General features: G+C 41.0%; 1 protein-coding gene across 1 annotated transcript in view; it reads right to left on the bottom strand.

Annotated features, from left to right (window-relative positions):
* ENOX1 (ecto-NOX disulfide-thiol exchanger 1) overlaps positions 1-12,853 on the bottom strand; it is a 285,256-nt gene that overhangs the window by 133,677 nt on the left and 138,726 nt on the right. The window contains exons 8-9 of the mRNA XM_037060071.1: positions 6,368-6,474; positions 1,865-1,985 (exon numbers count right to left, since the gene is read on the bottom strand). Of these exons, the coding sequence (XP_036915966.1) occupies positions 1,865-1,985; positions 6,368-6,474 (228 nt within the window). The remainder of the gene's footprint in view (positions 1-1,864; positions 1,986-6,367; positions 6,475-12,853) is intronic.

The raw sequence follows: 12,853 nt of genomic DNA, 5'->3' as shown, positions 1-12,853 counted from the left end.
ATTGAATTTAAGAAATTCACACTAACATTAGCTCTTTTCTTTTAATATTTGAAGGTTTGCAAAATGGCAATGTTGTGAGGAAGGTAGTTTCCTCACATAAGTGTATCCAAACCTAATAATCAAGCAGTCCTGAGCAACCTGTCATCGTAAGATGAGGCATACGGTGACACACAAATGCTGGGCTCATTTTTCAGACAAAGGATATATGGCTTCAAAGAATAGTGGCATGGTGCCTTCTTTTCTGCTAAGCTTCTAAAAGATTTAAATGAATGAAATTTGAGGATAAAAGCCACATTTTCCAGGGCAGTGGTTCTCAAACATTGCAGGACTCCCTGGGAGATTTACATTGGGAATTGCTAGATTGCACCTTCGCCTCCCAAGAGCGCTTCTAATTCGGCAGGTCTTGAGTAAGGCCTGAGAATTTATGTTTCTAGTAAGTTCCTAGGTGATGCTGATGCTGCTGGACTGAGGACCACACTTTTGAGAACCACTGCTCTAAGGAAATAAAGCTGCCTTCTGATATGCCTGGGGAAAGGAGGTTAGCTTGCAGTCATCACTTAGGCCTCTGGCATTGTCTTTGAAGGCCCTGGAGAAACAGAGTTCTGACCATTGGCAGCCTGGATGACTTGACCCTTTTGGAATCTTGATTTTGATTTCTGCCAACAAATGAGCAAAAGTCCTCTGTTTCTGGTCACCTGAATCTTTCTGTTAAAAAACTTGGGACAGGTAAGTATTTTATTTACTAGGACATATGAAGAGACAGATCAAATCTATGCACCCCCTCCAACTGTCCTTTTTGACAACAGTGGCAATTCTGGTTCTTACCGGGCCCTATAAATAACATTCTTCACCTTGACAAGCAGTCTCCCCTGGTGTCTCCTACGTGTGAGTGAGCCTTTCCCTGGCCTGCTTTTACAACACCAAGGGGTTTACATACACACAATTCAAGGACAGAGTTTTAAATCAGCATTTCAGATAGCACAGCGTGCAGGAACCATGGTTCATTCTGAGCTTCTCTGCCTTTTACCACTCAAGAGTAATGCCCCTTTCTTGTTACAAAATGGGCCAACCCTTTTATCACAGGTTAGGTGCACTAGTTTATTGGAAAAAAGTCTTATTCTCCAGCATGCTGGCTCAGAGACTAGAAAGGTTCTTTAAGGATTAAACAATTATTTAAAAATGTACGTTATTAATTACGCTATTACAGTTGTCCCATTTTTATCTTCTCTTTATTCCCTCCCACCCTATACTCCACCTCCCACCATCATTCCCCACCTTACTTCATGTCCATGGTTCATACATGTAAGTTCTTTGGCTTCTCCATTTTCCATACTAGTCTTAACCTCCCACTGTCTCTTTTGTACCTACCACTTAAGATTCTTATTCCCTGTATCTTTTCTCCCTTTCCCCCCCTTCCCCTCCCTGCTGATAACCCTTCACATGATCTCCATTTCTGTGAGTCTGTTCCTGTTCTAGCTGTTTTCTTAGTTCGTTTTTCTTTTTTTTGGTTCGGTTGTTGACAGAAGTACACTGACTGAAACTACATTTTATCTATATTTCAGCATCAGCAGTGGCTACCATAACTCTGGAAAATAATTTTTATGGGAATAGGCAAATATCCCTGAAAAAGGTATAATGGTTCTAGACCTATGTATAAAGAAACAACTGGAACAATTTGAATTACTATGTTCCTAAGAAGGAATTTAAAGTTCTATTTATAAAAGGCAGGGTCACTCAGAGATGAAAGTTTAGTATAACTTAAATAAATATGAGTTACGTGGTCATTTCCCAATATATATGCCACATGTGGGATTAGGAAGATCATTACAATACTTCACAAATATGTGGCAGTTATCGGTATTACCTGATTCATCAACTCTCATTTTTTTAGTGGGGCTGTCACAATTCTCATCATCATCTGACATTTCCATTTCTTCTTCACGGCGGATGCCCATGAGTTGTTCACTTTGAGCATTCCGGAGCTCCTGAAAGTGAAGAATACACGAACATCAGTCACTTTTCCCCATAGTCTTTCAGTGTATTATGGCTGACATATGATCACTTAGAATCTGTAGTTTTTTTCCCCTCCTAAAGATGGCCCAAAGTAAGACAAAGTTTTCAAGGAGTATAGTAGGCAGACTTTTTTCAGACTTTGGATAAATTCCTGCTCATTAATGACTAGTCAAGGGCTCCTCAGCAAATTATTCATCTCTTAAGTATCAATTTCCACATTTGTAGAAAAGGAGATGATAACATTCACCCAGTAGGGCTCTTGTGAGAACTACACAGTAATACCTATCACCATGACTGACACACAGGAGGAACTCACAGCTAAGAATTAGGAACACCAACAGGGGAACTTTCAAAAGGCCCAGTCTGCCACTGACCTACTGTGTGACTTTAAGAATGTTTCTTCATCGCTCTTAAGATTCAATTTATTCACTGAATCATAAGTTTGAGGACAAAATAAATGCATGTAAGGTACTTAGTATCACGCTAGGCACTTGGTTCTCTAAGTTGAAAATCTAGATCACTACTATTCTTCATGCAAAATAGTGCCCCTGCATGTGCCCCTGTGCCCATGTGTGATCAACCCCCACACGCCATTCAGATATCCCAATGGTAACCTTAAAATAAATGTTGGAGGACAACATAAAAAACAGATGCCTTCCTTTTTTGGCGTTTCACATTATATGTAGAGTTTATTGTTTTTGGTGTGATCATTGTTTTAGCATCACTTTAAGATCTTGGGATCATACCTTATATTCTCCACCTATTAGCGGAGTGACTGTAGTCAAAGCATTTAATTTCTTTGAGCCTCTGTCAACTCACACATAAACGGGGAAGAATAGTACAACAATAAAGGATTTCTGAATGCAAGTGTGCATGTGAAAACTCATAGCAAGAATTCCAGAATACATTTTTTACAGCTATGTCTAAAAATCAGGACACTGTAATAATTTGTTAAATAGTGATATCATCATGTGTATCAATCTACATATATTTGTAAATCCTTATCCATTTTGTTCTCTTATATGTACTATCCTAAAAAACAGCTGTTTCCTTTTTTACCTTATTTAAATTGAAGTCTCTAAATAAAATCAAATAATTAAAATAATTTCATTTTATAATAAATAAACCTTTGAGTGGCAATGAAAAGTACAGCACAGCACCTAACATTCAGGGTATAACTTTAAGCATAGTTCCAGGGCCCACTCAATTGATGTGCACAAACTAGCCCATGTTACAGGTTCTCTCAACTGTCTCTCTTTGTAGTGTGCACATTTTAGGTGTAGTGTGATGGGAAGGCAAATATTTATTGCTAACAGTATTTGCATGGTCAGATCTGACCCTGAGAGTCACCACTGCAGAGGATGGGTAGGCGGAGAGGCAAGGTTCCTAGGACAAGGACACCTCTCACGGGGCAGTCTTGAAAGGCCACCAGGCTGATGGCTCATGTCTCCTTATATGACCATGACACCCAGTAGAAAGGAGGTGCTAATCCTGCCTTAAATAATCCCAGTGGGTATCGGAGGCAGATATCACATGTGATTTAGTGGGGAAGTTTTTAGGTGGTGGACAGCTAATTTTTCTGACAAAGGGCCCAATTCCCAAAGAGGTGGCCTGAAAATACTTAAAACAAGGAACAGTTAGGTGGAAAGAATAAATGAGTCTGAAAGCACCTGTTGTTTAGTCCCTACAATTAATGACAAACTTATACAGCAGTGGTTCTTGTGGGGAAGGGCGGCAGAACGGAAAAAAAAATGGGAAGAAAAAAACCTGAGGGTGTTTCCACAGGGTGCCTCTGGTTCAACAGTAAATCACCAGTACTCTCTAATAAGTCTGCAAAGGTGTTGCAGATAATTAACAGGTGCTGTATATGGGAACATGGAAAAAAATCAAGCTAATTATCAAGCTTATGCAACTGAGAAATCATCCACAATATTAAATTACCAACTGTTACCTAATCAATTAAGCGATGTGTAGGAGAGAAAATAAAAAAAGTAATTTAGAATTCTATTTCCTAGTATATCAGAAGATGTGGTAGGAGTGGCAGGGAGTCATAAGGACCCTTTCCAGGAGCACCTCTCAGGACCTTGTCCACTTCTACCCCTCAGCAGGGGTAAGCAAACAGGCTTCCTTGGAACAAAGCTAGAAAGCTGGAAGCCCTGTGTGTCCTGTTCAGCGGTGGGAGGACATCCCCACCCCAGTCCAGGAAGCCAGGAGAAGGGGACCAGATGTGGCAGGAAGTGTGATTTAAATCAGTAACTGCTATTTGCTGACACTCACCTACGAAGGACAGCCATTTTACACACAGGTTTACTCACCGTCATGCCACTTGCCTCTCTCTTAATATGAGGGCTGATCCCCACAAAATGTAATTATCTTCTGGAGGGGGGACCCTTGTAGTAAAGGCTTCCCCCACTAGGTGAGTGTTCTACAAACCCATCTGTATCAGTGCATCAGCTGGCCATGTTGCAAGAGGCTGTGTCAGCTTCAGTGATTTTTTTTTTTGAATACTCTTTCAAGGCATTTGCCCATTTCATGATGGGTGGTTTTCAGCAGTTTTTGACTCCAAACATCATGACCTCCATGCCGAAACCTCCCTATTCACCTAATCTTGCTCTGAGTGACTTTTTTTTTTGTTTCCCTCGGTGAATAAAGTCCTCAAAGGGAAACATTTTGCCAATGTGGCTGAGGAAGGGGTGAAACAAAAGACAGCAGAAGCACTAAGAAGCATCAAGATCGATGAGTTCCAAACTGTTGTGAGCAGTGGAATTAAGTCTCCATAGGTGTATTGCATCAAATGGAGATGGTGGCTGAAACTTAAACACATAGGAATAAATACACAGTTTTTAATAAATAAATTCTGTTTTTTGGATCCCCCTTATATTTCTTTTAATCACATTTGGTTTTTATATGAAGAAAAAAATAAAAAATTCATAGATTATTCCAAATTCTGAATCACAGTTTGTGGATTCTAGTTTGTTTCATAACCCTCAATTTGTAAATGTTATAATTAACAAGGGCTCTTTCCTCCTGAAAAATCAACCTTGACTCTGGTGTGGAGCCACTGACTGGGGGGCACTAGGGAAGCATACTTCGTTTTTCTGGCTTCTGAAAAATCAAAGAGAAACCCTACCTTTTCCTCACTCATAATCCTGAGCAGAGGGACAGAACTCATCACTCACTAACCACCTTCTTAGTCATTTGTGAACAAAATAAAAAATGTCCTTTTTAACAATAAATTGCACTAGCACTTTAAGTGTCCCATTATTGTGAAGTCATTTGTTATTTGCCATAATAACAGTGATAATAAAGAATTCATTTGGTATTCGTGTGGATATTATATCTAGTGCCACTGGAATTCAACTGTAATTTAGCATTAGTTAATGGGCACTTAAAATGCTACCCAAATGATTGATATCATGGTACTTTGTGGTTCTTCAAACTCTATGTAAAACACTTATTTTACAAGTGTGAGCCAAAATCATTAAATAAATAAGCCTTACCTTCTATAAGTTTGAAATTTTGAAAGAGGGGAATGTCATTTAGAGAACTTTGATAGCAACATGCTAGAGATGGAGAGGCATCCAAATGAAAAACATTCTCTCATTTAAAGAAGAAGCAAACAAAGACAGTATACTTACTTTTAAGTCACAGGTTCAAAGCGTACACTACACTGTGGAGTTAAAAGTAACAGCCGACGACCAATGACTAATGACACATTCTGGCTCTTCTAGGTGGCAAAGAAGGTCAAGTTCTGGACTCTTTACTTGGGGTTAATACTCACACTTCACATATGCATTGATGCAGAAGGGTATACTTGGCCAGCCTGGCTGTTCACTGCCCTGAGGAATTTTGTTCTAGGAGAGGTGTGATATAATTTATAGGCTAGCACAAGGGACTGAGGCATTGCTAATGGTGACAAAATGTGGGATGAAAAGTACACTTGCCATTTCTAGCCCAAAGAACAAAGTATTATCATCATGTTGTAGAACAGTAAAAAAAAACACCCCAAAACAAAAAACCTCTGTATTTATTAAAAGCTAGTTTTCTGTTTTCTATTACATTTTAATTCATAACCATTAGGCAAAGTGTCTTGGTTTATTTCTGAGCTCTTTACTATGAATAGAGACATTCTTTTCTCTCCTTCTAGGGAGAAAAGCACTCTGCCTTCCAAGCATGAAGTCAACTGCTTTCCTGGGTGAGGGACAAATCTGAGCTGGATTTGGAGGTAACAATGAGACAGACAACAGCGAGATGACTGTCCACTGTAACAAAAACTGTAATGGCTGCAGCCACACTATTCTCTGCCAATCCAGCTGTGTGATGGTGTTTAAAAAGTAATAATAAAATCACCAACCTCAGAATGCTTTCGCCAAATGTCTATGTTCTTGCGCTGAGCTTTCGAGAAATGGTCCCAAGCTTTTTGTCTGGTAGAAGCGTTGAAAACGGCCACAATCTGCTCAACTTTGGTGAACAAGGAAGTCAAACAAGACAAGTAATTTATGTTGTGATCACTTTAGGGAAGCAAAGCAAAGACACTAGGAGTCTATGGATGATGTCACAGTAGAAATAACATCATCAATATCCATCCAATTTGTGCCTTTTTGTACTTACATTTTAGCAAGGTTGGGGATGTCTCTCTTCAAGTCTGTCTCCACAACTTTAAATTAAAACAAACTCTAAATACACTGGGAATAGTTTATGGACATCTGCAGTCAAGCATTCTTTACCTTGTTTAACAATGTGACTTAGTTTATCTATATACCTGTATCTATAGATGATATGGACACTGGCATTGGCATATGGATATAGATATCCAGACAATGCAGTGCCTTGGTTGGGGTCTCAGGAGTGAAGCTGGGCTGAATGAGGAAGAGCCAAACATAGATCTTTTTCTCTTCTGGTCTCCATCTCAAGGAGTCACATGTAGCCCTCTGAAGACATTACTGTGTACAAGTTCTAACTTGGGGCAATGAGTAGTTGTGTCATATCTCCCCTCAATCTCAGGGCCATTTTTACTCCATGGCTCCTTTTTCTTCCCCTGTTGCACCCCACGATCCAGCCCTCCAGTCTTCTAGTAGGGACAAGGAACCACTGTTTCCAAATCAAGACAGACCAAGGCTCTCTGCATCTGCACCACTGGCATGCAGGTCTTATTCTAATACCAGGTGGCACCCTCCATAGTTCATCAGGACCATGTACCACTCTCTGTCATTCCATTTTCTCTTTCATAAGGATTCCCTCCCACAGGCTCCCAAACCCATTGATGTTCGCTATCACTTTGACTTCATCTAGAACTTCTGTGGCTTGTAGGTGTTGTGCTATTGGAATGATAAGTGTTGAGGGGTTGTGACCAAAGCTATATAGAGAAAGGGATGGGCTCTTTGTAGTGAATGTTATGGGTGGGGCCAACCAACTGCAGATTCAGTCTTGCTTAAACAGTTATAGGTCTAGTAAGCATGGGATTAAGGAAATTATATCACTGAAGTAACCATATGATTAAACAGAAACTTCTAAATATTAGTTAGAAGGGCACACAGTTAAAATTCATTTCTTTCTCATAGATGCTAACACTTTATCAAATATGAATTCTTCTTAAGTGATTTCCAAGTCTCTATTATAAAAAAAGGACCTGAAAGCTCTTCCAAATCTTCCAGGTGTCCAAAGAATGTCAAAGAGTTATAGGATAATCTGCACAGAAGAACAAAACATGGTTTTGCCATAATCTTTAAAATAAGCACACAAAATAAACAAATGTGTGATGGAGCACTGGAAGAAAGCAGATCTGCCCACACTGGAAATATCTTATGATGCTAATAAGCAGCTATTTCTCAATCTATGGGTAGTTTTCACAGGGGCTTTTATGTTTACTGTTTTCCACCTCAAAAGAATCCTGCCTTCAGACCTCCTTATTTATCAAACTTTATCACCATGTCACACAATGAATTTATTGCACTCAATTTTAACAGGAGGATTTATCATCAGTTTATTGCACTCTCCTAGAGTGTGAGGGGCTTCCCTCTCATCAGCTCACCTGGAGGAAGTAAGACTGCCAGACTAGTCAGGCTGAGTTGCTCTGAGGGCTGCCTTTGACCTGACCACCAAACCCTGGGACCAGCAGCACAGCTGGAGAAGGAGCACAGTGCAGCCTGGCCACCCAGGCTTCCTGTTGTTTTGTCTGCATGCAGACTGGGTTCATGGGTTTAAGCTGCTTTCTGAATGGACAACACAGAGCAGTCAGCCAAAAATGCTATGGTGGACTCCACTGTCAGATGAGATTATCTGGCAGGGATAGAGGTAGTAGTGATTGAGAGATTTTTAGAGAATAATTGGCCCCATTGCTTTTAACAGCAGAGCTCTTCAATGGGCATCATTTAGAAAAATAAGAACTGTGGTGTCCGACACCAGGCCTGAGGGAAAGGACAGCAAAGATTGAGGCTGACAATTTGGGTGGTAATGGTCAAAATTCTGCCATCAGTCATTCAGGGAAGGCTATTGGTGAAGGAGATACACTAAAGATAAAATTTGTGTTGCATGTGTGTGGGGGGTAGGGTGGGCGGAGGTGACAGAGAGCAGGGGTGCACGTTGAGTAGTGCAGAAGAAAAAGCACTGAGGAGAAAGACCAGGTAGCCAAAACTACACACGTTCAAGAGTAAAACTAGATCCCTAATATTTACTCAAGTCATGCACTATTGCAGATAGTCCCTGTTCACGTGAAGTGCCTCAGTTGCTTAGAATATGCTGCTACCATATCCTAGAGCACAGGTTCACTTCACTCATTCACTCACTCATTTATTCAGCAAACATCTGAGATCCTATTGGTTACCAGATACTTGACTGATTGCTAGAAATATATCATGAATACATGCCCTTGCCCTTGGTGAGATTATAATCTCTAGAGAGAAAGACAAGCAGATAATTACCCTATTCGAGAGAGGTATGGATGTCACTTATGGGGATTAACTCAGTAGGTGGGGTCAGAGAGCACACACAACGAAGGCAACATTTTGCCAGTTCTTAAACAGTGAATTAATACTTGCTCAGCTGAGAAGGCAAGATTGCCATTTCAGAGGCTGCCAAGGAATGTAAAAAAATAACTGTGTGTGAACACAGATGCTGGGGATGGGGTTAATCCTGGGTAAGAATGAATAAGGAAGAACCATGTATGCCAAGCCAGATTGTGAACTTTATGTGAACTTTACATTGTAGGCCAGAGGAGGCAGATCTGGGTAGAATTGGCTTGAGAGAAATGATGAGGCTTGAATTAAGGCAGAACACTGGAGTAGAAAGAGAAGCAAGGAATCATCTGACGGGGCAAGTTGACAGGACACAAGTGTGGCTGACTTGCTACCAGGAAAGAGAGGAAGGAGATCAGGAAGACTCCAGCTTGGGAAGTACATCAGAGACCAAGAAGATGAGTACAGGTGAAGGTCTCAGAAAGATCACTGCTGTTGGAAATGCTGAATTTGAAATGCGTGAAGGTAATCCAGATGGAGCTAAAATATACACTGGGTTAAGAAAGAAGTCAGAACTCAAAAAGCTATGTCTTAAATTTTCTGGCCAATCTCAATTTTATGCATTTGTATTCTTTTCAACAGGGAAATTAATTAAAAGTAAAACTAAATGTGATCAATTGTAAACCCCTTTTCTTATTACGTTTTATACTTTTGCCCACATGGTAACAAATTAAACAAAACAAAACAATAACTGTAATTCAACTTAGGTTTAAAAAATACTCTCATGGTATTTCTATAGCCAAGTTTACTTTTGGTCTGCAAATGAAAGTTCTTGGGCACACAAAAGACTCAGAAAGAGTGCTTGGATCAGCATGAATTCATCATCACTAGGGAAAATCCATCTCAGCACTTATGCACTAATAAATATGATTCAAAGATGCATATTTGTAAAATCATAAATTGGATGACCATATAATTGATGTCACAGGTAAAGACCATATACTCTTCATGGTCTCTAACAGTGAAGACCAAATACATGTCCACGAACACTACCACTCCCTAATTCTCCAGTGTAATTCATACTACTCCTTCTATACACAATGAAGCTACAGCAGTTACCAACTAAATGGGATATTTAAAACTCTACCTAACAGCTCAGAGAAGAGGTAAATAGTAGACAAGATGGCACTGGCATTCACTGAAAAATGTAGCTTATAGAAAGTTGTGCTACAGGCACAGAACAAATTCAGATCAGCCCCCACCAGTGCCTTCACTGCTGCTAGTGGTCGCCAGGGTGCTGGGGGGCAGCCCAGGAGAGCCTACAGCACTTAGCATGCTTACCATTCTGGAAGTGTTATCAATAGGAGCTTTCAATCAGAAAGTTTAAATTTACCCTTTACACCTTGCAAATCTTTCTCGCCAAATTCTATGTTTTAAGTGCTTAGACTAAATTAGGTTACTTGAGAATCATAAAATAAATTAAGTGATTGACTCTTCAAAAATATGCCTGAATATCAGTCTTAGATGTCATAATAGAGTCTTGTTTATATACCCAGCAGGTATCAGTGAAGATAATGGAAGGGTAAACAGAGCTGTGATAAAATTGGTCATCACTCTTTACGGTTACAAACCTCTTCTTAAAAGATAAACTGGGCATATTAAGAATTTAAAGAGTTAGCGGGAAGAAAATGCGGTGGAGTAGGACGGAACAACTCCAGTTCTTGTACCCCTGGGAGAAAATCCTGGTACATCTACTGAGGAACAGCACAATCAATTCCCCAACCAACAATTCCCCAGCATTTATGAAAATAAGGGACCAGGGATAGTGACGGACCAGAAAGCGACAGGTCGGCGGGGTCTCAGGGATGTGAGTAAGGACTGAGGCGGCGCATAACAGGCCCTGAGCCCTGGCTGCCGCAGCAGTCAGGTCCCAGAGGATTCTGTCTGCACCCAGCAACAGGGGAGTCTGCCACAGAGGACTCATCGAGAGCCCAGCACCTGTGAGTAAACACAAAAGCAGCAGTGGCAGGGCTGGCTGCCCTCGGCCAGCCCATAACGCGTCAGAGCAGCCGCATTAAGGGTATAGAGGCTTCCGTCTGCGGCCAGTGCCACAGAGGACTCAACAGGAGCCCAGCACCCAGTGGAGCATTGGGCCGGCTGCAGGGTCCTTGGAAGAGAGCTGGCTCCCTCCCTCCCCATCTAGGTGGGGCTGGGTGGCAGAGACCTGTCTGCCTAGGTTTGCAGGGAGGGTGGCAAGGACAGGGGTCTGTGTTCAGTTGCAATCTGTGTGGTCGACAGATCACCAGCCTGCCAGCCCAGGAAATTTGGGAGGAGCATTGTCCTAACCATTCGGGTTGGGGATTGGGGTGGGCTGAGAGGCAGGCTTTCTGGAGAAGTTTTTATTGGAAAGTAGACTGAGGTGTTCTCCTGTGAAGGCAGCTTGACTTGCTTCTCACCCAGCCACAGGACTGGGAAGGACCAGTACCAGATCCCGTGGGACCCAGGCAGCCTGTCGGGTGGGCGGGCGCCCGCATCCCAGTCTAGTAGTCTGGATGGTGAGCAGGAGTGCGCCTGGGCCTACAACCCAGCCCACAGAGAAGTCCTGATGAAACGTGAAAAACCAGATTGGACACTTTGAAACCAACAACGGAGGGTTTTTTTTTCTTTTTTAAAAACTTTTTTAAAAACTTTTTTCAGTAATCATTTATTTTTAAATTTTATTGTTGATGTATCTTTCAGTACTTTATTCCTCTCCTTTCTTTTTTCCTGTTTTAGTCCTTCCTTTCATTCCAAACTTACTGCTTTTTCCTCACTTCTCCTGCCCTTTTTTTGTGTGTTTGTTTGTTTGTTGCTTTCTATACTATTGTAATTACTTCACAACCCATCTCTCGGGTCTTAGCCCACTTTACAGGTTCCTGAATTCTATTACTGTAGTGATTAACTCTACTTGCTCACATGCTACACCTATTTACTATTCTTTACTGTCACCTTATTTCAAAATCTGACCACCCGCAAATTCACTGGTTTCTAGATACAACTCACAAGCCTTCCCTCCCCAACAAGAGACTTATCTTTGGTCTATCCTTTCTTAAAAGTGGCAAATTGGGTTGAAGATTACAGTTAACACTATATATAGCCTAAAGATCTTCTATCTCTTCTCTTCCAGCTGTGACTGTAAATATCATAAAGTACTCTCCTGCTGTCATAAACCATTTTGCCTCCCCCTCCAACTGATCACACACACACAAAGAAAGGAGTAGATGGAAGCGGAGAACATCAAGATACCTACAGGAGACTGCACCACTGAATTTCACAGGTATTCTACCACAGAAGTTCACACTATAAACCCAGGGACTCAGAACAGATCAATTTAAGAAGCTGAGCCTAACAAGAAGAGTCTCGTAAACAATGGGAAGACAAAGAAACAATGCCCAAATGAAAGAAAAGGTGGAAGTCTCAGAAACAATGTTAGATGAAAGAGAGGCAAGTTAGCTATCAGATACTGAATTCAAAGTACTAGTTATCAGGAAATTCAAAGAGCTCACAATGAGCTACCAGAAACTAGAGGGGAGCTGCCAGAAACTAGAGGGGAGCTACAATGAGCTCTCTGCAAACTATATCAACATGAAAAAGGATATAGAAAATATCAGCAAAGGCCAAGAGGAAATGAAGAATACAATTTTGGAACTAAAGAACACAGTAGAAGGAATGAAAAGCAGGATCGATGAGGCAGAAGATCGGATCCGCGAGTTGGAGGACACAGTAGAAAGAATCTGCCAGAAAGAGCAAGAAAGGGAAAAGAGGCTCAAAAAGAATGAAGAGGGATTAAGAGAAATGCAAGATAATGTGAAATGTAATAATATCCAAATAATAGGAATACCAGAAGG

This window comes from Sturnira hondurensis, unplaced genomic scaffold (genome assembly GCF_014824575.4).
Source record: "Sturnira hondurensis isolate 20B ecotype Veracruz unplaced genomic scaffold, ASM1482457v3 Scaffold0001074, whole genome shotgun sequence".
Classification (NCBI taxonomy): Eukaryota; Metazoa; Chordata; class Mammalia; order Chiroptera; family Phyllostomidae; genus Sturnira; species Sturnira hondurensis.
Note: the sequence above shows the minus strand (reverse complement) of the source record. Positions and strands in the feature narration are given on the sequence as shown.